Consider the following 23,309-nt stretch of genomic DNA (forward strand, 5'->3'; position numbering starts at 1 on the left):
CTAGGACTTAGGACTTACTAGGACTATGAGCCTAGATAGGTTAGGACTGAAACTGTGATATTGAAATGGTTTTCAAACTGCATAACTGAAGGCATAAAGCAGGTCCATGTGACCTCCCTTCCCTCATTGCAACCTTTCAACCCCAACATTTTGGTTGTTTCAAGAGAAATCAAGCGAAAATGTTCAATCTTGTATTACTAAAGTCACAAACTGGGCTCATAACACCTACAATATCACCACCCCTCCCATCAATCTGTAGATTGGTAGATCGGTCGGCAATCTGTAGATCCACCGATCTGTAGATAGGTCGGCAAGTTGTACCTGAACAGGAAAAATGGCTTTTCATCTGAGTGAAAAGCAAACCTAAGTAAGCAAATGACCCCTCCAAAACCCACATTCCCTGCTACCACCTTTTTGGGTAAAAAGGCAGGCATGTTAGAGTTTTTGAACTGAAATCAAATAGGGATTTTTGATCTATGAACAAAGTGAGGGGGGGGGGGGCAAGTACTCTCTACAGCCCCACAAATTCTTTTTTTTATTCGTTAAAGACATAACTCAGTTCAATTTATCTGGCAACTTGAAATAATGCTTCAAGATTCACCAATTGGTGCTTTAAAACTTTGTTTAGCTATTAATTTTCTATGGGTGTCAATTAGGATGAAACAACAAGGAAAAATTTTATTGAAAAAAAAGTTACATTCAAAACTGTCACAGTAAAATGCAATATATAAAATACATTTAAACAAAATGAATTATTAGTTTTTTCCCTGCATAGCTTGACTAGTACTTTGAATATTATTCTTTTTTATTTGAAAGTAAAGAAAATTTATTGCCAAAGAACACTTTTGAAACAACAATCGGTAGCTTTTGAAGCATTATGGTTAGTTTCCAGGAAAACCTATAGCCCTTAGGGTATGTGAGGATTGTGATCATATTTCTCTTCTTTTTAAGCCTGTCTTCATTATTCGATTCAATTTCTGTTCGTTTTAGGTTTCACTCTTTCATTTTATTAGAGTTTGACTCATTACATACCTTTACTTCTGCTAATTTTAGGTTTTAAACCAAAATTAGCAAATGTAATTAATATGTAATTAGCTAATGTAATTAATAAAACCTAAAATTAGGTTTTAAGCTAATGTTCTTTACTCTTTTTCCACGACTTATTATTGGTAACAGAATGACATTTATTATATACCGAAAATTCTTATTTATTTTCATTTATTTTTTACAGAAATAATTACATTAATAGAAATGAACGACTTCTAAACTAAAAGACTAGACCAACAATTAATTTATTTATATATTTTATTTATAAATATATTTAATTCATTCTATTTATACAAATATATATATATATATATATATATATATATATATATATATATATATATATATATATATATATATATATATATATATATATATATATAGATATATATATATATATATATTATACAATTAATTCAGATATTATTATTCAGAATTATTTACAAAAATAATTATATTAATAGAAATGACCAACTGCTAAACAAAAAGATTACTACTACTACTACTAACAACTCACCGCAGCACCAAGCCACCTGAGGCCAACACAGCTAAGCACGCCCCTCCTCCATCTCAATCTGTTTAAAGTCTCCCTTTTCACACCCTCCCACGAAGTTCCCATTTCCTTTAAATCTTTCTTTATGACGTCCTCCCTGCCCAGACGGGGACGACCTGCTTTCCGTTTAGCCCTAGACGGTTGGCCGAAAAGGACAATCTTCGGCCATCTGTCATCCTTCATCCACACAACGTGCCCTAGCCACCTCAACCTATCTTTCATTATAGCCCTAGAGAGCGGTATTGAACCACATTTTTCGTAAGACCAAAAAAAAAAAAAAAAAAAAAAAATGATTAAGTCGAAGTATAACTAGTAAAAGTGTAAAGAAAGCAAAATCAACAGAAGATGGCCAACTGCCAAAACTCGCTTTGATGAATCCTCAAGTCAAAAGGCAGGATAGTAATAATAACAAATATAAAAAAGATAGAAAACCTTATGTAAGGTAGTAATACTTAAAATTGTAAAGAAAAGACGGCAAAATCTACGAAAGTTGGCACACTACCAAAAATTCACTTGCAAGAACTGTTGAGTCTCAAAGCAGGAATCAAAGAAAAAAAGAAAGTAAAAAAGAGAAAAAGCGGCGAATATGGTGAAGAGATCACACAAGTTTTTCAAAGAGCCCTTCTAAAACGTTTCAGGAAATCAAAAAGTGCTTCTTTCAGTATGATTCAAGCTATAAGAAAGTATAGCATTTGAATTATAGCTAAACTTTATCAACAATAAAAGCTATAGAATTATGCTTTGTCAGACCAGGGAGATCAGATAATAATAAAAAAAACATTACTGTTCTCTCATTATTGACTACGCTAGTGCGCTGCCTCTGATGAAATGGTCAATTGTTTAGAAATTAGCAAAAATTTTGGCTGCATGCTACATTCAGAGGTCGCTTAATCTTTTTTATGATCATTATGGCTTTTGGCTATATTTTTCGTGATTTTTCAGCTAAATTTTTTGGCTGCAATGTATCCCAAAACCGAAAATGATGTACAAGAGCTTTGTCCCCAGACAAAACAAAAGTGATCAGCACAGATCGGCGTGGGTGTTCTAACCAATCTTACTGATAGGGTAGAACATTCATCCCCTTCTGTGCAAGCATAGTAAAGTTTATCAAATTAAATGGCAATAAAATGCAATACTGACCATGGACCTCGCTGGAGAGGCTTGAGGGGGCAGACCAGGGATACTTGGGGCCTGCTGCTAAAATAAAAGGCGAATAATTAGAAAATAAAGCTGACTAGTGACAAAAATGCAATACCAAAAAAAATGAAAAGATATAAAAAAAAACAGACGAAAAAGATGGAAAATAGCATGTCTACAACAGTAACACAACAGAACGTGAAATAAGGGTGTTTCCTCTGCCTAGTCACTGAGAAATGATTTCTTATTTTCTAAATCGAAGCTTACTTTTTCTGTCTAAGGACAAAGAACAAAAACATCGTAACGCAAACACTACAGCCCCCCCCCCCAAAAAAAAAATATTGCATTTGTGGATTTAGCATACAAAAATGTAACGTTTTTGTAAACGTTTTTATCTAATGAGAAATTTAAGTCCAAACATTCACAACAAGTAATAAAATTCTAAATTTAATGTACTATTGTGGACTATAAAGGCATTTGAATTCACCACGTAAAAATAGCTTAAACAAAACATGATTGGGCCAAAAAAAAATCTAGTCTTATTGTGTTATACTAAAAATAAATACCCCATTTAAAAAAAAAAAAAAATCAGACTTTAAACAAACAAAAACTATACAGAAAATGGGAAGGACAAAATTTTTTCATTTCGTTCTTTTTCTTTTTAAATTCAAAATTAGTTTAACCCATTAATTTCAAAATTTCACACGTTTTTGTGTGTGTTTACAATTCAAAAAATGTTGCTAACAGGAGTAAATACGACTGTAAAGTCCTGATAAAACTACGCCCGATCTACTGCGACTACCAAAGCCGTTGAAGGAGGGGGGGGGGGGGAGGGAACCGAAATAACTGCCCCATCCGCCTAGCTTGGGGGGTGCCCATTTTGATAAAAATTTACTTTTTGCTTATATTTGAGTCAAGGAAAGGGGGGGGGGGGTATAATTATTTTTCCTCAGCCACCACCAACCCTATGAATGGCTATGACAAACACTGTCATTTTTTCAATTTTTTGTTTGAAATTTTCCTAAAAAAAATTCCCAGATCTCCACTGAGCGTAATTTTGGTTTTTGAGATTTGTCTTTTATTCACCAGGACGGTATGAGAATAGAAGAATTGTGCAAGATTTTAGTGCTGCAGATATAATCAAAACAAAAGTAACCCTGTTAGATGAAGAGTTCTCCAAGTCTGATATTTCAGAATTTAAGCTATTTTATGTTCTTATCCCATGCTTTGTTCAAGTTGATTGTTTGATTTATTTTTCCTTTTTTGTAATTGATTACTCTATATTTTCTTGTTGTTGGTGGGTTAGAAATAAACTATTAATATTATCATTATAGAACCCAATATAAGGATTGACATAGGTAAACAATATTTTCTAGTTTCCCAGCTACACCAAAATTACTCCCAGCTACATCATTATAGAACCCAATACAAGGATTGACAAAGATAAATATTATTTTCTAGTTTCCCAGCTACACCAAAATTACTCCCAGCTACATCATTATAGAACCCAATACGAGGATTCATATAGATAAATAATATTTTCTAGTTTCCCAGCTACACCAAAATTACTCCCAACTACATCCTTATTGAACCCAATACAAGGATTGACATAGATAAACAATATTTTCTAGTTTCCTAGCTACACCAAAATTACTCCCAGCTACATCATTATAGAACCTAATACAAGGATTGACATAGATAAACAATATTTTCTAGTTTCCCAGCTACACTAAAATTACTTTTTTTCACTCGTGCTCTTGAATTTCATTAATAAAACGCTTTTTTTCTAAAGGATGGCACACACGGGTTTCAAAAGTCAATTAATAATTATTAATTGCTATAATTTTCGTTCCAAAATTCTTTGATAACAATGCATTCACACACTTTTTAATTTTATTACTTTTATTTAATTTCATTAGCACAAAAAAGACAGCATAATTAGCCTCTTTTATTTATTCTGAGCCTAGAACGGCCAGGGTTGCAACCTGTAAAAGTCACTAGATTCTAGTGATTTCCTTTTGTTTAGGCAATAAAAAAAACACCAGAAATAGTGATATACCACAAGGCGTGGCAACAGTGATAACGGCTTTATTTGTTCTTTTTGATCATTTTAAGATAACACAATAGCAAAAAATGAATAACCATTAATAATAATTTACTTCTGGAGCACACCTAGAGATATGAGAGATCAATACCTGAGGCTGATGTGTGGGTCTTGGTCCCCATGCAGACGGAGATCCCTAAAACATAAGCATGTCGTCAAAACCTTAAAACAATTCTAAATTCAGTAAACAGCAAATAGTCGAACTTAAAGAAAACATGAACTTTAAATCAATATATAAGGAATTTTGTTAGAATGATTCGAATTACCTTTTTTAATAATAAGTACAATTTTCGAAGAAAAAAACAATCTATTTAAAAAAAAAACGGAAAAGGTGGAAAAAGTGGCTAAGTTTGCAGATAAAAGTAGCACTTGTATCTGCGTATGTACTAAAAAGTAAAATTTTCTTTTCTACCATGAAAACTTTACAATTCTTTAAGAACAAAAATGAGAGCACATACTGTCCATGACGTTAAAAGTTGTATGATAAAATAGAAGTATATGCACTACTAGACCTGATATATATATATATATATATATATATATATATATATATATATATATATATATATATATATATATATATATATATATATATATATATATATATATATATATATATATATAATGAAAAAGAAAATCAGCCCTGATACTAGACCTGAACAAGTAAAAGGACCCTTATGGAAAAAGAAACATGTATAGGCGACGAGAAACTATATCTAGTATCTCAAAGCACCAGAATTACTACTGATACATTTTCCTACTAAAAAGAGAGTTCGCTACCTTGTTCTATTTAAGATTCTCAGGTTGATCATTACGATCAAGGTCGGTCTAAATAAGAGTATTTGTGGCACTGATAATCAAATTAATTTCATTGTAAAATAAGAAATCATAAGTTGGACGATGAAACAAGAAAATAATTTTGGACATGAATTGAGCTGAAAACAGATTTTGTTTGGATTCTAATGAGTATAGTATACTGTATACTATACTCATGTATACTGTATACACCATATCCCATACCCACCCATACTTTAATCCACCTTATCTACATGTCCTTAATAATCCCTTCCTTTGAGAACGACTCAGCAAATACTTATTGGCGAATACCTCAGTGGAGTAAAAATACCCATCCGATATTTATGCAAGATATCCGCGAAACATTTATTCTTTTTTCCACTAGTTCTCAGATTAGTCACTACAAGCGTTTCTTATCACAAGACTGATCACCATAAACTGAGTGCTGTACAGAGGCGTTTTTTTGTTTTGTTTTTTTTTTGGGGGGGGGGGAGGGGGAAGGGGCAATTGCTGATCAAAGAATAAATTATTAGTTAATTAATAAATTGAAAACATTTTTGTTACTAAATTAAAATTTCGTTAGAGTAGAGAGCGCAGTTAATAAAGGAAAATCGTTAATAAATTAATAAAATAAATATTAACTAAAAACAATAATGATAATTAAATGATTAAAATTAGAATAATGAAATAATAAATGAAAAATAATCAGAAAATAGATTATTAGCTAGTTAATATATTGAAGTTTTCAGCTTTAGTGGCCAGAACCACCATTGAGTCTTTTTTATCAGGCACGTGTAGGATTTTTTGTTTTTTTGGGTTGGTGGAGGGGAGAGCAATAATAATTCCCCCTTCCCCTTACTGTCCCAGCTTTTGATTGCTGAACAATATTCCTGATCTAAAACACACTAGCTTGAGAAAGTAGAAGATCAAATCCAATCAAAAGATGGGCTGTTTTGAATCTTCTTTCAAATTGGGAATTCGGATATAATACGAATTACCAATTTCTTAATTACGCCACAGCCCATTCATTTTATGAATAAAATTTTCCGCCATTAAGAGCAGATTTCGGGGTTTGACATATTCGGCCAGAACTTGATACTACTTTCCAATAGCTGTGCGTTTGTGTCATTAGTAAAATAAACTTTTTAAGCCCTTTCGACATGATATTAGATTCATAACTAAGCAACTATTATTATTTATTATATTACAGAAGAACGGGCCTAATATCTTGGGTGCTTAAATGTGTCACAAGAAATGTGCTCTGCCTTCAAAGCTAAAGTATCCATTTATTGTAAATAAGACTGTCTTATTGATTATCTATTTATTATAAATAATATATTATTTATTGTAAATAAACTGTTAAAAAACAGTATTTTTGAAGAAAAGAAACTTAACATCGTAAAACTTTTTAGCTAATCTAGAAATCACGGAAAAGGAGTTAAAGATTACTTGAGGTTGTGTAGGTCTAGGTCCCGCTGACTGCGCCTAGAAAATAAAATATTTAATATCTGATTATAATTATAATCAGATAATATATATAACTAAAATTAGAATATAACTATTAAATAATAGTTATACTAATCTTTCCGGGATTTGCTCTCGCACTCAAAAAAAAAAAAAACCATCAACTTTGTAATCGACTTTAGGAAGGACAATTGTTCAAATTTGTAAATATCTTAATAAATAGTAAATCTTAATAAATGATGAAGAAAGGATGGTAGCCGAAATTCGTCTTTCCTTTTCTTAAACTTTTGAGGGGAGGGAAGAGAGAGGGTTAATATTATTTATCTTGTGACGGACTGAGGGTTATAATATTATTTGTGAGAGAGGGGGTTATAATATTATTTATCTTGTGACGGACTGAGGGTTATAATCTTATTTCTGAGAGAGAGGGTTATATTGTGAGAGAGGGGGTTATAATATTATTTATCTTGTGACGGACTGTCAAAACTGTGACTAACACAAGTTTTTTTTAATATTTATTAATACTAATTGCAAACTTGAAAACTAATTTTTGAAAAATCGGAAAATTGAAATGAATTTAAATAGTTATGATTTGAGGTGTGATTCTAATCAAAACATATTTTGCTCGTGATCTTGTTCCCCTTTTCGACTACCAACTTTTTAGCAGAAAGTTATGTATGTCCCAAGTTTGTTTAACCCTTCAGAATTTATAAACAACATCAAAGACAACGCTGGACTGCCTAATTTAAGGGCAAAGTGGGCAGTATATATTTTTTCTCCAGGCCAGTTCCCCTGAAATGAATTGTCGATTAAACTTCGGAGGGGGCTTATTAGATTTGTGAGGTGAAAGTTCTAGTGCCCTTTTTAAGAGTGAAAAGTGATTGAAGATTGGTGAGCCCCTATTGCCCTTTTTTATGCTTACCTTCCATCCACACAAATAAAGATTTTAATATAGCCATTTGGTTCATACTCAGAGTTTAATGACAACAAATTCGTGGATGACAAGAACCCCCCCCCCTCATCTCCTGGGATAAGGGTTGTAAATTACATAACTTGATCATTGTTTACATACAGGATTTATTATTGGCAAAAAGGGGATGTTTGACCGTAAGTGTGTCCAAAAAGGCTAAGAATATGAAGGCAAAACGTCAGGAAATGCTGAGGAGGATCTTGGAATTTAATAAAAGACACTATGTGAATCCAGGTTATAATAAGGGTATATTTTCAGTATCTTAGGAACAACAAAGGGTATTAAGTTAAACTTTCAGTTGAACTACTTGTGACCGCAATTACTTGCCACTGCAACTAGTTGCGACTGTGACTGCGAACACTATTACTACTAGTGCGATTGCGACTGCTACTACTAATACAGTTGAATTAAACAAAACTGTTTAAGTTCCAAAAGGTTTTCAAAATGGTCTATCAAACTTCTAGCACACTATTTGTGTCCAGATTGTCAAAAGAGCGTCGTCTCTGTATTATCCCAGGAACAACTGAGGGTATTATGTAGGAACTTTCAGGGCATGCTGTTGGAGGCACTAAGCTAAATCAAAAGACAGTAAGTACATCTCAGAAACGGCTGAAGGATGTAATATGACACTTTCTGGCAAATTGGGGTGGGGGTTGGGTTGAACTAAATCAAAAATACAGGCTGCCAAAAAGACATATTAACAAAATCTCAAGAAGAGCTAAGAGTATTAGGTTGAAACTTCAGGCTATATCGAGAGGGACGAACAACTAAATGAAAAGATACTATGTGCATCCAAAGTAGCCAAAATAGTGTATCTACGATATCTCAGAAACTAATAAGGGAATTAAGTTAAAACTTGGTATAATTTGTCCAAACTAAAGGTTGAAACATGATATGGGTCAGAATGGCTACAGCCCTATGGAAACCCAAAAAATATGCAGCTTTTCAATCCATTCACATGAATAATATTCCCCGTACCCATCTATTTAAATTCTATTCTATAGTGTAAACCTTTTTACTTATTTTAGTGTATATTTGCCACTCTTACTGAAACGTTTTTTACTCCTTGGGGTGACAGTTAAACTGTAGTTGTTCTTTGTTATAGGAAATTCCTCTCTATTAAAAAAAAAACACCGTTAGTATAATTTTCTCGAAAATACAAATGGCAAGCAATAATCTTCATTCTCAGGGGGGGGGGGGGGAAAATGCAAAACAAATATTTCATAAAAAATAATTAAAATTCCTGAAAAAATAAAATTAATTTTTTCCACCAAAATACGTCATCAACAAATAAAAGAACACCAATAAATAAAATGAAACCAAAAACGAACAAAAGATACAATATACAATCAAGTCAAACATAAAACGAACAGACATTACAACAGAAAGGGTTAGAAATAATGCCCCGTTTGTCTTCTAAAACACCCAAACGTCATTTGCATTTCCCTGGAAATAATTTTTCATTTCAAACTGTGTTTTTTTTATCAACAAAAAAATAAGAAAACCATCATAATAACTAAGATTACTGAAAAAAACAAATGAATGTAAATTGACAGTTTGAATATATATTGATCTTCATTCCTGAAAATATCAGGTGGATTAAATAGCGTTATGAAGAGATGACATATAAAATGTATTTTTGTTTTCAGTAAAGCCCACATGACGTTCGGGTCTTCAGAAGACATAGGCAGCATTAGCTCTAATCCTAATTGCGGTAATCTCTGTGATTGTATTCATTTACAGTAATTTGTATTCATTTTATGTTTTACTTATTATTTGACCTTATTTCTGCTAGTCTTTTGTTTAACGTAGCTCTTTAACTGACGTTTTTTTTTAAATAAATCGATTTGTCTAATATGTTTGAGAGCTTCATATTTTATGTCACTACATCCGGAAACGTACTTTTAGAAACGTTTACGGCCCAAATCCTATCGAAAATATCGTTTTTCAAACATACAATTGTAATTGACTAACAGTCCAATAATAATAATAATAATAAACAGAGATCAGTTTCAATGCTATTGGCCAATTAATAATGAATTAATAAATCATTATAAATAATAGAACAATTATTTATAGACGAAAACAATTGATTCGACTGATTCTGGTGAAAGTGGTTTAGACAAAAAAGTGTATATTTTTAAACACGCTATCCTTTTCAATATTTTGGCGGAAGGGTCTCTGTAAGACCCTCCCTCCCTCCTTTCAGAGAATCCCTCCCTCCTGCTTGCAAGGATTGTATATACAGTACAAAAAAAACTTCGATAAGTGCCCCCCCTCCGCCACCGAACCCTTTAAGAACAGTAAATATGAACCCCTACCCAAGAAAAAGTTGAGACAGTAAAAATTACAAATCCTTTTTTTAAAGAATGAGATGAGAAAATTGTATACATTTTCATACATACACTTTTTATAAAAAAAAATGTAAAAAAGAAACAAATTTACTTGGAAATGCTCCAAGGAATTCTGGAGGTTTGACTTGACCATTTTTAATATGCTAATACAATGTTACATTCCCGCCACCTCAATGCATCTTCCTGGTACCCCTAAGTCCCCCCCTAATTAGCATTTTCACCCTAAGCCCCCATTTCTCCATCTCTTCAATTCATATTTTAACACTTTTTTCTGCACTCAGAGTAAGAGTAGGAGAGACAGGAATAGAGAGAAATGAGAGAAAGAGAGAGGAGAGAGATGTAGGGACAGTGGGTGGCAAGAGAGAAGACGAGAGGAGAGAGAAAGAAGAAAGAAAGCAAGAGAGAGGACAGTTAGTGACGATAAAAAGATGCTAAACCTGCTGAGGTCCTTGTCCCCATGCACCTTGTTGTTGCTGTAGTTGTGGGGCTCCCCATGCCGATTGTTGTGGCTGGCCTCCTGGCTGACGCGGAGCTCCCTAAATGACAAAAATGACTAATTGAGAAATTACTCACATAGACTTAGGATTTATTTGAGTGATTAACAATATTATAATAATTAAACTCCTCCTGAGAAAGAAACATAAGAATCATGAAATGTATTTCATAATTTTTGCATGTATTGCATACATTTTATATTAGCAATTCAATATAATAACCATACATTTTAATAATAGAAATTTCTAAGCAACAATATATCAGATAGCGCAAACTAACAAAAAAAAAAAAAATATTTTGGTTATTATATTCCAAACATAGAAAAATTATTTCCTATTCCAAAAGTATGCATTAAACATATACCACCATATTAGGCTTAATTACCCAACGTAGGCATTTTAGTACCAATCAAGCTCAAAGAAAACCAACAAAAACAAATAATAAGAAAGTGAGTAGCAGGAGAGAGAAGAACAGAAATAGAGGAGACGAGAGAGGGGAGAGGAGAGAGGAGAAAGAAAGCAAGAGAGGGAATTTAGGAACAATAAAAAAGATGTTAAACCTGCTGAGGTCCTTGTCCCCATGCACCTGGTTGTTGTTGTGGGGCTCCCCATGCTGACTGTTGTGGCTGGCCTCCTGGCTGACGATCAGCTCCCTAAATGAAAAGAATAGCTTATAATAATAATGTAGACACTTAACTACTAAAAGGGTTATACTCGTCAAAACTTGTCAGACATTAGCAAACCATCATTTTTATTTATCTTTTATTTTTTTTTTTCCCACTCAATTAAGACGTTTCTGAGAAATTGTTTGTTATCAGCTTTCGTTAATTAACAGTTCATTTTCCAAAAAGATAGTTAGCAAATGATTTCAGTCAATAATTGGACAACACAAAAAGCCTAGGATGTTTAAAATCTGAAGCTAGCAATTATTTATCTAAACTAGACACGTCGGTAGTAGTTTCGTTAATGTTAACAGATACGGGGAATAAAAAAAAATATGTCTAAAAAATTCAGGGAAAAAATTTATATTTCAGAGGGACCCACCACCTAGCTGCTACCCCCCCAAGTACACTGCTGTATCAAACTATTCAAAAAAGGTCGCAGCAATGATTATGATCTAAATACAATCAAATTGACTGTTTTCGAGGCAAATCATTTCAAATAACTGGCAAAATGCCCAATTTATTGTCATTTAAGATTTTAGTTAACTTATTACCTTTTTTGCCACTATGCTCTGGATCAACAATAAAAAATAAAAAATAAAGAAGATCAACTCTAAATTTCTAGCCAATTATCAAACAGTTCGTGGTAACAAACTGTAAGTAAGGAGCGACCCGGCTCAATGGTAACCGAAACTCTAGAAAACGAGTTTTTGATACCAATAGATATATCAAAAGAATCAGATTTCAATGTTGATTTCAAATATATAAATTTCATCAGGTTTAGTCCTACCCATCAAAAGTAACGCGCCTAAGAAAATTTGCCTGATTTTTGAAAAAAAGGGGGAAACACCCCCTAAAAGTTACACAACCACAATGAAAATCACACCATCCTATTCAGCGTAACAGAGACCCGTATAGTGAAGGTTTCAAGCTCCTATCTGCAAAAAATTAGAATTTTCCATTTTTTGCTAGAAGAAAGATCATGGATGCATCTTTTTTGTTTTTTTTTTTTTTTTTTTACCAGGGAGTTTAGGAACGAACCCTTTGGCCGATAAAATCTTGTGAGGGCTAATTGGAACGGAAAATAAAATTTATAGTGCCCTTTTTAAGTGAACAAAAAAAATGGAGGGCAACTAGGCCCCCTCCCACGCTCATTTTTTTCCCAAAGTCACCCGATCAAAATTTTGAGATAGCCATTTTGTTCAGCATGGTCGAAAATATGATAAAAATGTCTTTTAGGATGACTTGATCCCCCAAAGTCCCCAGGGGGAGGGCTGAAAGTTATGAACTTTACTCAATGTTAACATATAGTATTGGTTATTGGGAAGTATACAGACTTTTTCAGAGGAGATTTTTTCTGGTAGGTGGGAAAGAGAGGGTCGGGGGCTATATGGAAGGATCTTTCCATGAAGGAAGATTTCATGGGGGAAGGGAAATTGCCATGAAGGAGGCGCCGGACTTGCCAGCATTATTTATTGGTTATTGGGAAGTATACAACCATTTTCAGGAAGGATTTTTTCTGGAGGGGGGGCTAGAGGAGGGGATTACTCTGGAGAATATTTCCGTGGAGGATGTTTCTTTGGGGTAAGGGACATTTCTATGAAGGGGGCGCCGGATTTCCAAGCATTATTTAAGAAACGATCAGAAGTTAAATAAAAAAAAAACAAGTTTTTTCAACTGAAATGTAAGAAGGAATATTAGAAATTAAAACGAACAGAAATTATAACGTATGTGAGGGGGTTCTCCCCCAAGTCAATACCTCGCTCTTTACGCTACAGTTTTTTTCTAGTGCTTTCAAAAGAGCTATCTATTCTAATTAAACGGCCTTTGTGATTCAGGGGTTTGTGAATCAAATTTTTTTTTAACTTTTAACGTAAAGAGCGTGGTATTGACTAAGGGGAGAACCCTTTCATATAAGTAATAACATATACGTAATAAAAAAAACAATAAAAAAACAAGCGATACAGCTCAATAGTAATCGAAAATTTTAAAAACTAAATTTTGATGTCAATAAATGTATCAAAAGAATGTTTTTATAATGCTGATCCTAAATATATAAATTTGATTAAGTTTAGCATTACTCATCAAAGGCTACGAGCCTGAGAAAATTTACTCGATTTTTTAAAGAGGGGGAAACATCCCCTACATGTGAAAGAATTTTAATTAAAATCACACCGTCAGATTCAGCGTATCAGAGAACCCTATTACATAGGTTTCAAGCTCATATCTGCAAAAATCTGCAACTTTGTATTTTTTGCCAGAAGAAAAATATACGAATATAGAAGTTAGTTACGTAAGTTATTTTGTAAAGACATCCATTTAGCAAAAGAAAAGTAAAATTTTTAAGCAAATAAAAGCTGCATTAACAAAAAATGATCAGAAATTAAATAAAAAAAACAATTTTTTTAAACTGAAAGTAAGGAGCGACATTAAAACTTAAAACGAACAGAAATTATGCCGTATATGAAAGGGGCTGTCCCCTCCTCAACGCCTCGCTCTTTACGCTAAAGTTTGACTCTGTCTCACAACTTTATTTTTTAAAACAATAAAAAACTTTAGCGTAAAGAGCGAGGCGTTGAGGAGGGGACAGCCCCTTTCATATACGGAATAATTTCTGTTCGTTTTAAGTTTTAATGTCGCTCCTTACTTTCAGTTTAAAAAACTTGTTTTTTTTATTTAATTCAAAAAGGAACTAACTGTGTAACTAAACTAACTGTGTAACTACGTTAATTTCACGTATATATACATTTTATAAATTTAAGAAGAGTGAGTCTAAATATGAAGTACATTTTTTTGGCTATTTTTGCCAGTGTTTTGGCAATAAGCTGTCCTTCAGACCATTTACAAGAGACTTTCATCTCCTCCCTTGTTTTTGCGCGTATATTGTTAACCAGCAAAGAAAATACTTACAAACAGGGCCGTCTCCTTGCGAATAGGAACAAAAGACCTTTGTCCCTCTCAAAACAGTTAGAATGTAGTATAGCATGTTCAAAGGACATGGTCATGACATGCAAGCTAATCATCTATCATAGGCATACAAACGCTACTATAGCTTATTTAATAAGTATGCTAACAATAAACTTACCAAAATGTTAGACTTGAATAGCCAATATAGACATTTTAGTAATCAAGCTAAAAAAAACAAAGAAAACATATACCAATTAAAACAACTTACAGGTGTTCTTTCCTGTTGGCCTTGCCGTTGACCTCGGCCACCACGTCCACCACCACCACCACCACCACCATTTCTCTGGTCTTGTTGTTCTTGAGGGCGCTGTCCTTTACCCCGACCTCTTCCCTTTCCTCCCATCGTGTCTAAAAGAAAATAAATAATATAAAATATCTAATTTATCTTGCACAAAGATAAATATTGTTTACAAGCAATGTCAAATAGTCTAAGAGTAAAAACGATTTTTTTTTTTTTAAATACAAGCTTCGCATGAAATTCAATCTGGAAAACTAGAAACGTCACAGATCTCTCAATGTGCGGGTTAGTACAATGATAACTGCAAATAGGGGGGGGGGGGAAGAAGTGACTTCATAAAATTGGTCTAGATTGTTAACACCAAAAAAAGTACCAGAAAATTTCATTTTCTGGTCTCCACCTCCCAAAGAGCAAAACATATGGATAAATAATTTGTAGTCTTGGACAGCATCATACCCAAACTCAGAGTTACTGAAGGAAAGTTTAGTATGCTTGACCTTTGAAATCATTTTTCCTTCTTTACAATTATATATGATAAACTTTTTAATTCAACTTGAGAACCTTAATTTAATTTAAATTCAACTTAATTGGCACTGTTTATGTAACCACCTTTATATTATTATATTATATTAATTTTATATTATATTATAATTTTATCTAATATTATTTAAATTTTAAATTATACCATTCCTTTCGAAATAATGTTGTCATGTGATGCACAAGCAAATTAGTATTGTATCAATTAATTCAGAATCACAGAAATTCAGTGAATTTCTTGTGCTAAATCTATAAAAATCACAGAAATTCAGTGAATTTTTTGTGCTAAAAATCTATAAAAATAACAGAAATTCAGTGCTAAAAATATGTACCCAAGATCAATATTCTATCCCTTTCCTGGATTATTTATTCCTAACAATATTGTTGCAGGACAGCCTCTGCTGCCAGGCCAGGATTTACGCATAGGCCCAAGCTTAGGGCCACACAATCCCAAAGGGTACAAAAAAAGCTGATCCCTTTTTTTTCTTAACAAAACTGGACTGATGTGATTTATTGTTGAAGTTCCAGGTACACTGCTGCTGTACTGCCTATTCACAGAAAACAACATAACATAGAAAAACAACAAACATTCATAGAAAAACAACAAACAACTATTCATAGAAAACAACATTTTAAATCATAGGATTTTAACATAGGAAACAACACAGGAATCATAGGATTTTAAGATAGGAAATAACATAAGAATCCTAGGATTTTAACATAGGAAACAAAATAGGAATCATAGGATTTTAACATAGGAAACAACATAGGAATCATAGGATTTTAACATAGGACACAACATAGGAATCATAGGATTTTAACATAGGAAACAACATGGGATTTTAAAACAGCATAGGAATCCACTAGCTGCTTACAAACTGTCAGATATCTCCCAAGAATGACAGCTGAGAGCTCAATATTACCTCTCTCTTGCATTATGTTTGGCTCATTCACTCATCAGTTGCCTTCAGTTTGGGGCTTCCTTTAAACCCAAATTTTTGGGGATTTCCTGGTAAATCTCTGCGTCTCCCCCAAAAATATTACTTGGGCCTAGGGGCGCCAAAGATTTAACTCTGGCCCTGTCAATGCACAGTGCTTCTACAACTTTGATACTTGGGCTGTTGAAAACATGCTTTGATTATTAATGTCCAGCAAAACTGCAATGAAGTCTTTACTATGGTGAAGGTGGAAAACCTCAAATCAAGATTTTAATGATTTTTGTTTCTTTTTGCCAATTTTTTAATTAAAGCAAAATCTTGTACTAAAATTTTGTTGTTGGAGTCTTCTAATTCTATCAAAATTAGAAAACGTTATTTTAGAGCCTAGAGCTTTGAACTATGCATTCATCTAAGAAAGGTATAGACCAATGGTTCTCAACCGATTTTGGGCCATGCCTAAAATCCTGATGCCCCCCGTGACATTTAAATTTTGTGATTCAAAATCACAAAAGAGGTTTTCTATATCTATAAATCTATAAACTCAACATTTGGTGTGAAATTAGAAGACACAGAAGGCTTTGCCACTTTCATTGGAAATTTGTTTTACATCTGGGCAAAATTAAAGAAGAAAATTTACATCAAGAACTTTGAATGAACTTTGTCAATGAACTCTCTCTGAAAATAATCTGGAAGTTCCTTATTTTGTGACTGACCCGAAAAGTTATTTATTTTGTTGCACATAAATATGTTAGTTTCAATTTTATTATTTTAGTATTTCTACTGAAGACAGTTGCTGTATATGTGACCAAAATATCTGGACTTTTGTACCTGTTTTTTCACTGTCTAAATAAATGGATTTATCCCCATTTGAAAGTTTATTTGTTTACATACATTCATTTGAAGGAAGCTTAAAATACCATTAACTTGGTATATTTTTTGGGTCATCCTATAGGCATATTTTATACTAATGAAAAAGGTTGTCTGAATACAATACCTTTTTTATAATATACAACATCATTGCAATACTATCATGTATTTTTTTTCTTTTTAAATGTATTTGAATAAGACATCATTTACATAATTTTTTCCCCCAAAAATTAAGCCACAAAAGCAGTGATTCCCAACCAATTTTGGGCCATGCCCCACCTAGGCATTTCTAAAATCTTGATGCCCCTTCAATATTCTTAGATTTTGTTATTAAAAATTTCATGTGTATACACCCAAAGCAAGCTTAGAATACCATTAACTTGGAATAGTTTATTGGTCATCTTATAGGCATATTTTATACTAATGAAAAATGTTGTTAGAATACAATACCTTTTATATAATATATAACATCATTGCAATACTATCATGTATCTTTTTTCTTTTTAAATATATTTGAATAAGACATCATTTACATGATTTTTTTGGCCAAAATTAAGCCACCAAAGCAGTAATTCCCAACCAATTTTGGGCCATGCCCCACCTAAGCATATCTAAAATCTTGATGCCCCTTCAATATTCTTTGATTTTGTTATTCAAAATTTTATGTGCATTCACCCAAAGCAAGCTTAAAAGGCCATTAGCTTTGTACCTTTTTCAGGTTGTCCTCTAGGCAATGTCCTTATACAATGTATGGCATCATTCACATAATTTTTTTTCTTGGAATTAAGGATCTAAAGTAAAGCAAGCCAAAGGGTGCATGTCCTGCCTATGACCCACCAGAATATTGTCACGCCCCACCAGTGGGACCATGCCCAACATTGGGAATCATGGGTATAGACAAATTTAACCTATATGATCTAAGTTTGAATGATGAAGCTTGTGCTAATATGCAATAGCTGCAAACTTTGAATGTGCACAGGTTGACCAATTATGTCTCAGTAACCAAATATTGAAATGTAATAGCAAGCTTTTTTAATTATTTAACAAAGAATTGGATTGTCTGCCTTCACAAATTTAGTGAGATGAAATTAAACCATAAGATGTGATCATAGAAGCTCTTCCAAAAATAGTAGTCATCTATATGTTTATTTGGATCACTACAGACCAATCTGCCAAATACACATGATAAGAATGATGTTTGAATTGCTGATAAGAAACATAAAAAAGAAAGAGCACTAGAACTTAAAATTTCTGTTCAAATGATCCCTTCTTTAATGTTTTAGGACCATTGGTTTGATAAAATCCTGCCTGAAAAAAGACATGCATCCATGATCTTCCTTTTGACAAAAAATATAAAATTCCACATTTTCTTTTACATAGGAGCTTGAAACCTCTACAGTGTTGTTCTCTGGTAAATTGAATCTGATCAACAACTCCTCAAAAATGCCCAAGGGCCCTTTATGTGACAGAATTACATATATTAAAAAATAAAAGTTTAAAAGACAGCCACAAAGTAAAACCTATATTAATGCCTGAGTTGTTGCTAGGGCTGGTGGCACTGAGGAAAAAATTAATTACAGCACCCCTTCCCAACTCAAATATAAGCAAAAAGAGATGGATCAAATTTAAAAATTTGATTGAAGTGGATAAGCCCTCAGCCACAGCACCCCTCCCATAAACACAACGCCCGTGGCAGTTGCCCTGTCCAACCCCTTCCCCCTTTCATTTGAACGGCTCTGTTTAGTGCCCTTTATTAACAAAAACTTGTATAGACTCCTATACTTTCTTTATCTGAATTAGGAATAGATTGTTTCATAAAATAGTTTATTATATCCATTATTCAAACCTAAAAATTAGCTTAAGAACCATGTTCCTAACAAAGGAAAAGGCTAAAGTTGAAATATAAAACAAACAATATTGCTACTTTAAGATTTACTTAACATATTTATTATATATATAAATTATAATTATATTTCATTATATTATATAAATTATTTTTTAGTAGATCTAAATTAGAGAACTAAATTTTAATTTATTTCAAGTTCAAAATGATGATACACTGGAAGCCATTACCTCCTAAGTAAACAACATTTAAATAACACCTCATTGGCTATAAAAGTGTCATATAAGAGTGACAGACTCTTGTGACATTTTAAATTTGGTAAGAATCTTTGGCGTTTAAACTCGGGAAAAATCTATGGCATTTAAACTTGACTTGTGCAAAATAACTAAGTTAATTAGTAGAATATTCTGTGCAAAACGATACTGAAATAAAAAAAAAAGTTGAAAGTAAGGCAAGTACAAATTGACATTTATAAAACCTAGTTAAAACCAAGGAGTGCCATGATCAAACAGTTTGTGGTAACAAACTGTCTAGAGGGAATGCCCCTACTCCAGACCTTGCTCTTTATGTAAAAGTTTTTGAGCACTTTTAAAAAAGGTTCTTACTGTTCTAATTAAATGGTCTTGGTGTTTCAGGAGTTGTTCTTAAAGAATTTAAAAAAAAAAAAAAAATAAAAATTCAGCATTAAGAGCAAGGTGTTAAGAGGGGGGCATTCCCCTTCATATACATAATAATTTCTGTTCATTTTAAGTTTTAATGCTGTTCCTTACTTTCAGTTGAAAAAACTTGTTTGTTTTATTCTTTAATTTCTGGTTGTTTTTTTAAATAATGCCAGGAAATCTGGCCACATCTCCATGGAAAAATCCCCCTCCCCACAGAAATATCCTCTAGGCAATTCAATTCCAGTGAATATTTTACCCTTAACAACTACATGCATAAAATTGAGATGGAAAACAGAAAGTTTTCCAAAAAACAGAAAATAGGTGGGGAGGGGGCATAGTTGCCTTTCAATCTTTTCAGTCACTTAAAAAGGGCACTAGAACTTTTAATTTCCATTCAAATGAGCCATCTCATGATATTCTAGGACCACTGGGTCAGTGGGTAAAACAATAACAACAGATGAACATGCATACATGATCTTTCTTCTTGCAAAAAATACAAAATTCCCCTTTTTTGCAGAACCCCCTCTTCAACACCTTGCTCTTAACACTTAAGTTTGAATTTTCTTCCAATTCTTTAAGAACAACTCCTGAAACATAAATGTCGTTTAATTAGAACAATAAGAAGCTTTTTCAAAGTACTCAAAAACTTCTGTGTAAAGAGTAAGGTGTTGAGGAGGGGGCATTCCTCTTCATTATAGCAGGGGATCAAGCCTTCAGTTTGCCATGGTGAATGATTTGGCCATTACCAATAATGTATTCAAACACAAGCCCAGCCATAGAGTGACATAACATTGAAGAGATGGTAGTGCAAAAAACCAAATTGATTACATCCTCATGTCCTGCCATTGGTAATTGATAGCTATAAATAGTAGATTGTACATCAGAGCAGATACTGGTTCATGGGTTGGATCATCTCCTAGTCAGGCTAGATCTAAAGTTGCAATTAGCAGCACACCCCAAGATGCAACCTCCACAAAGGTTTGACACCAATTGCTTGGATAACCCTAATATACATTAGGTATTCAGCTTAGAGACCTTTAATTGCTTTGAAGCTCTCCAAGTGCAAATGACCAATGAGCAAACCTGGAGCTTGGATGAAGAGAGGGTGACCAAACACAATACAATCCACAAGGCTGCAGGAGCTGCAATAGGATGCCATAAAAGACTATCCAAAAAATGGATGTCAACAAACACAGTCTGGCTGGTGCAAGCAACAGATTTCAGACAAAAAATCAGAGTTGTTCAAGTACCTGAGAAGAGAATGCCACCAGTTGGGTAAGAATGATAAGAACCAGCCAAAAAATTGCCAAAGACATGGAAGCCACTGCCTCCAGATCCAACACCAGGAATATGTATCAGCTCCTAAAATCAACTAGGAGTAAATTGGTTAAACCTTCTACTACCTCTATCAAAGACAAAAGCAGCAAGTTACTATACACACCCAGCAGTATCTACAAAGACATGAACATGGCTACCCTCACTTTAAATGAAGTCTGACAAACAATCAATTGCTGGAAAAGTAGTAAAGCCCCTGGTGCTGATACTATTCTAGCTGAACTTTATAAGTATGGACAGACAGCACTTGTCAGCAGACTCCAGTAGCTAACCTGTCATATATTGGAAGAAGAGATGGTTCCACAGGATTGGGGAGACTCTATCATCCTTCTTGTCTTCAAAAAAGGGCTAAAGACAAAATGCAGCAACTATTTTGGGATTGCCCTCATCTGCATTGCTTCAAGTATTTGCCAAAATACTACATAGTTGCTTTCATGTCCAGCACAACATGAAGACAAGGCCCAATCAAGCAGGACTCTGCCCAGGCAAGGGAATAAATGACCAGCTATTTGTCTTAAGATAAATCCTTGAACACAGGGCAAAACACTAGAAAACAACAGTGTCTCTATTCATATATTTTACCTTAAATTACCTTAAATCGCATCTTCTAGCGACTAAGGTTGCAGGAACCTGTAGATGTCGCCAGGTAGTATTGACAGGAGTTCGTTGCACAATTCATTAGTGGATCATCACATCCTACACGTATACAGGACAGTTGAATATCACACACTAATAGACCCTGGTGGTGGATGCAGGCTCATCCCACTGCGTCCTCCATGGCTTGTTCCTCCAGTCATGGTCAACGCCAGTCTTGAAGCTGTTAACTGAAGCTGCGGAAACAGTTGAATCGCTCAGTGAATTCCACAACGGAACAACGCGATTGGTGAAGAAGTTGTATTTCTCACGCTTTCTGCTGAATCTTTGGCGGAGTTTTATTGGGTTACCTCGCGCTCTGCTAGACTGGTCCTTTTCGAGAATGGGCTTGATAACACTGCTGTTCATCAACTTATATGCCAAAATTACGTCCCCCCTTTTTCTACGGTAGGTCAGAGTTTGCAAATCAAGCTTTTCTAGGCGTTGCTCATATGGGATTTGTTGGTTGGCAAATGGGAGCCTAGTAGCTCTTCTCTGGACTTTTTCAAGCAACTCTGCATCGCATTTGAAGTGGGGGTTTGCAACTGCCATCCCAAACTCAAGATGAGGGCGGACAAGGGCTGTGTAAAGCTTCTTAATGACCCTGGGGTGGCGACTAGTCACTGATCGCTTGATTAGGCCTAGGATCTTGTTTGCCTTTGCGGCTTGAGTTCGGCAGTGACTATGGAACTTCAGCTTATTATCTATGATTACCCCGAGATCACGTTCTTCCTCTGCGCTTTGGATGGGTGTTATAGCACCAGTAGAGTCCAACATATGGTAGCTATGGCAAGGGTTGTTCAGTCCAAGATGTAAAACTTTACATTTGCTTGGGTTAAACTCTAGTGTCCAAGTTGAGGCCCATTGGCAGAGGTTTGTTAAGTCTTGTTGCAGGGCATTGCAGTCTTCGTCAGAAGCGGCAGGTCCAAAGAGTTTGGAATCGTCTGCATATAGTTCCAGCAGATTCTGGACAACCTCAGGAGCATCGTTAATGTAGAGGTTGAATAAAGTCGGGCCCAACTTAGTTCCCTGTGGCACACCACTTCTGACATTTACTGGTGCCGAGTACACGAGGTTTCCGTTGTGGTCGTAGACTGCAGCAATCTGGATTCTATCAGACAGAAAGCTATGGATCCACTGGGCTACGTCTACATCAATGTGATATGCTGACAGTTTAATCATCAGGTACCGGTGGGACATTTTATCGAAGGCTTTTGCCTGGTCCAGTAGGAACACGTCTACAGGGGATCCCGATTCGATAACCTCAGTGATTGATTCATAAGCTTGGATCAGGTTCGTTTCAATGGACATTCCTTTTCTAAAGCCATGTTGGCCGCTGTAAAGGAGACCATTCCTTGTCATGTGAGCTATAACGGCATCATTGACAATTCCTTCAATCAGCTTAGCAACAACTGAGGTAAGGCTTATGGGCCGGTAGTTCTCTGGCTGGCTTCTGGAACCTTTCTTAAATATTGGAGTTATTGTTGCTGTACGCCAATCAGGTGGTAGTTTCTTTGTCTTCAAAGACAGATTATACAAGGAGCAGAGCGGTTCGGTGACTATATCAGAGATTTCTTTGAGCAGCCTGGGATGGATGCCGTCTGGTCCTTTGGCTTTGTTAGGGTCCAGCTTTGATAGTCTTTTCTTAACCTCTTCAGTCGTGATGATGAGTTTCGGCATAAGATGTTCGATATGTCTGGGGTCAGGAC

General features: G+C 34.3%; 1 protein-coding gene across 8 annotated transcripts in view; it reads right to left on the bottom strand.

Annotated features, from left to right (window-relative positions):
• Positions 1 to 23,309, bottom strand: part of LOC148942426 (protein argonaute-2-like) — a 122,691-nt gene that overhangs the window by 93,150 nt on the left and 6,232 nt on the right. For 2 of the 8 annotated variants that reach the window (XM_089103505.1, XM_089103504.1), the window contains exons 2-7: positions 14,756 to 14,895; positions 11,479 to 11,571; positions 10,862 to 10,960; positions 7,086 to 7,121; positions 4,933 to 4,977; positions 2,741 to 2,794 (exon numbers count right to left, since the gene is read on the bottom strand). In XM_089103505.1, coding sequence (XP_088959631.1) covers positions 2,741 to 2,794; positions 4,933 to 4,977; positions 7,086 to 7,121; positions 10,862 to 10,960; positions 11,479 to 11,571; positions 14,756 to 14,890 — 462 coding nt within the window. In that variant the 5' untranslated portion in view covers positions 14,891 to 14,895. Of the gene's footprint in view, positions 1 to 2,740; positions 2,798 to 4,932; positions 4,978 to 7,085; positions 7,122 to 10,861; positions 10,961 to 11,478; positions 11,572 to 14,755; positions 14,896 to 23,309 lie in introns of all 8 variants that reach the window. The other 6 variants (XM_089103502.1, XM_089103501.1, XM_089103509.1 and 3 more) reach the window with 3 other exon arrangements.

This window comes from Artemia sp. Qi Xiang Cuo, chromosome 17, assembly GCF_049724085.1.
Source record: "Artemia sp. Qi Xiang Cuo chromosome 17, ASM4972408v1, whole genome shotgun sequence".
Lineage (NCBI taxonomy): Eukaryota > Metazoa > Arthropoda > Branchiopoda > Anostraca > Artemiidae > Artemia > Artemia sp. Qi Xiang Cuo.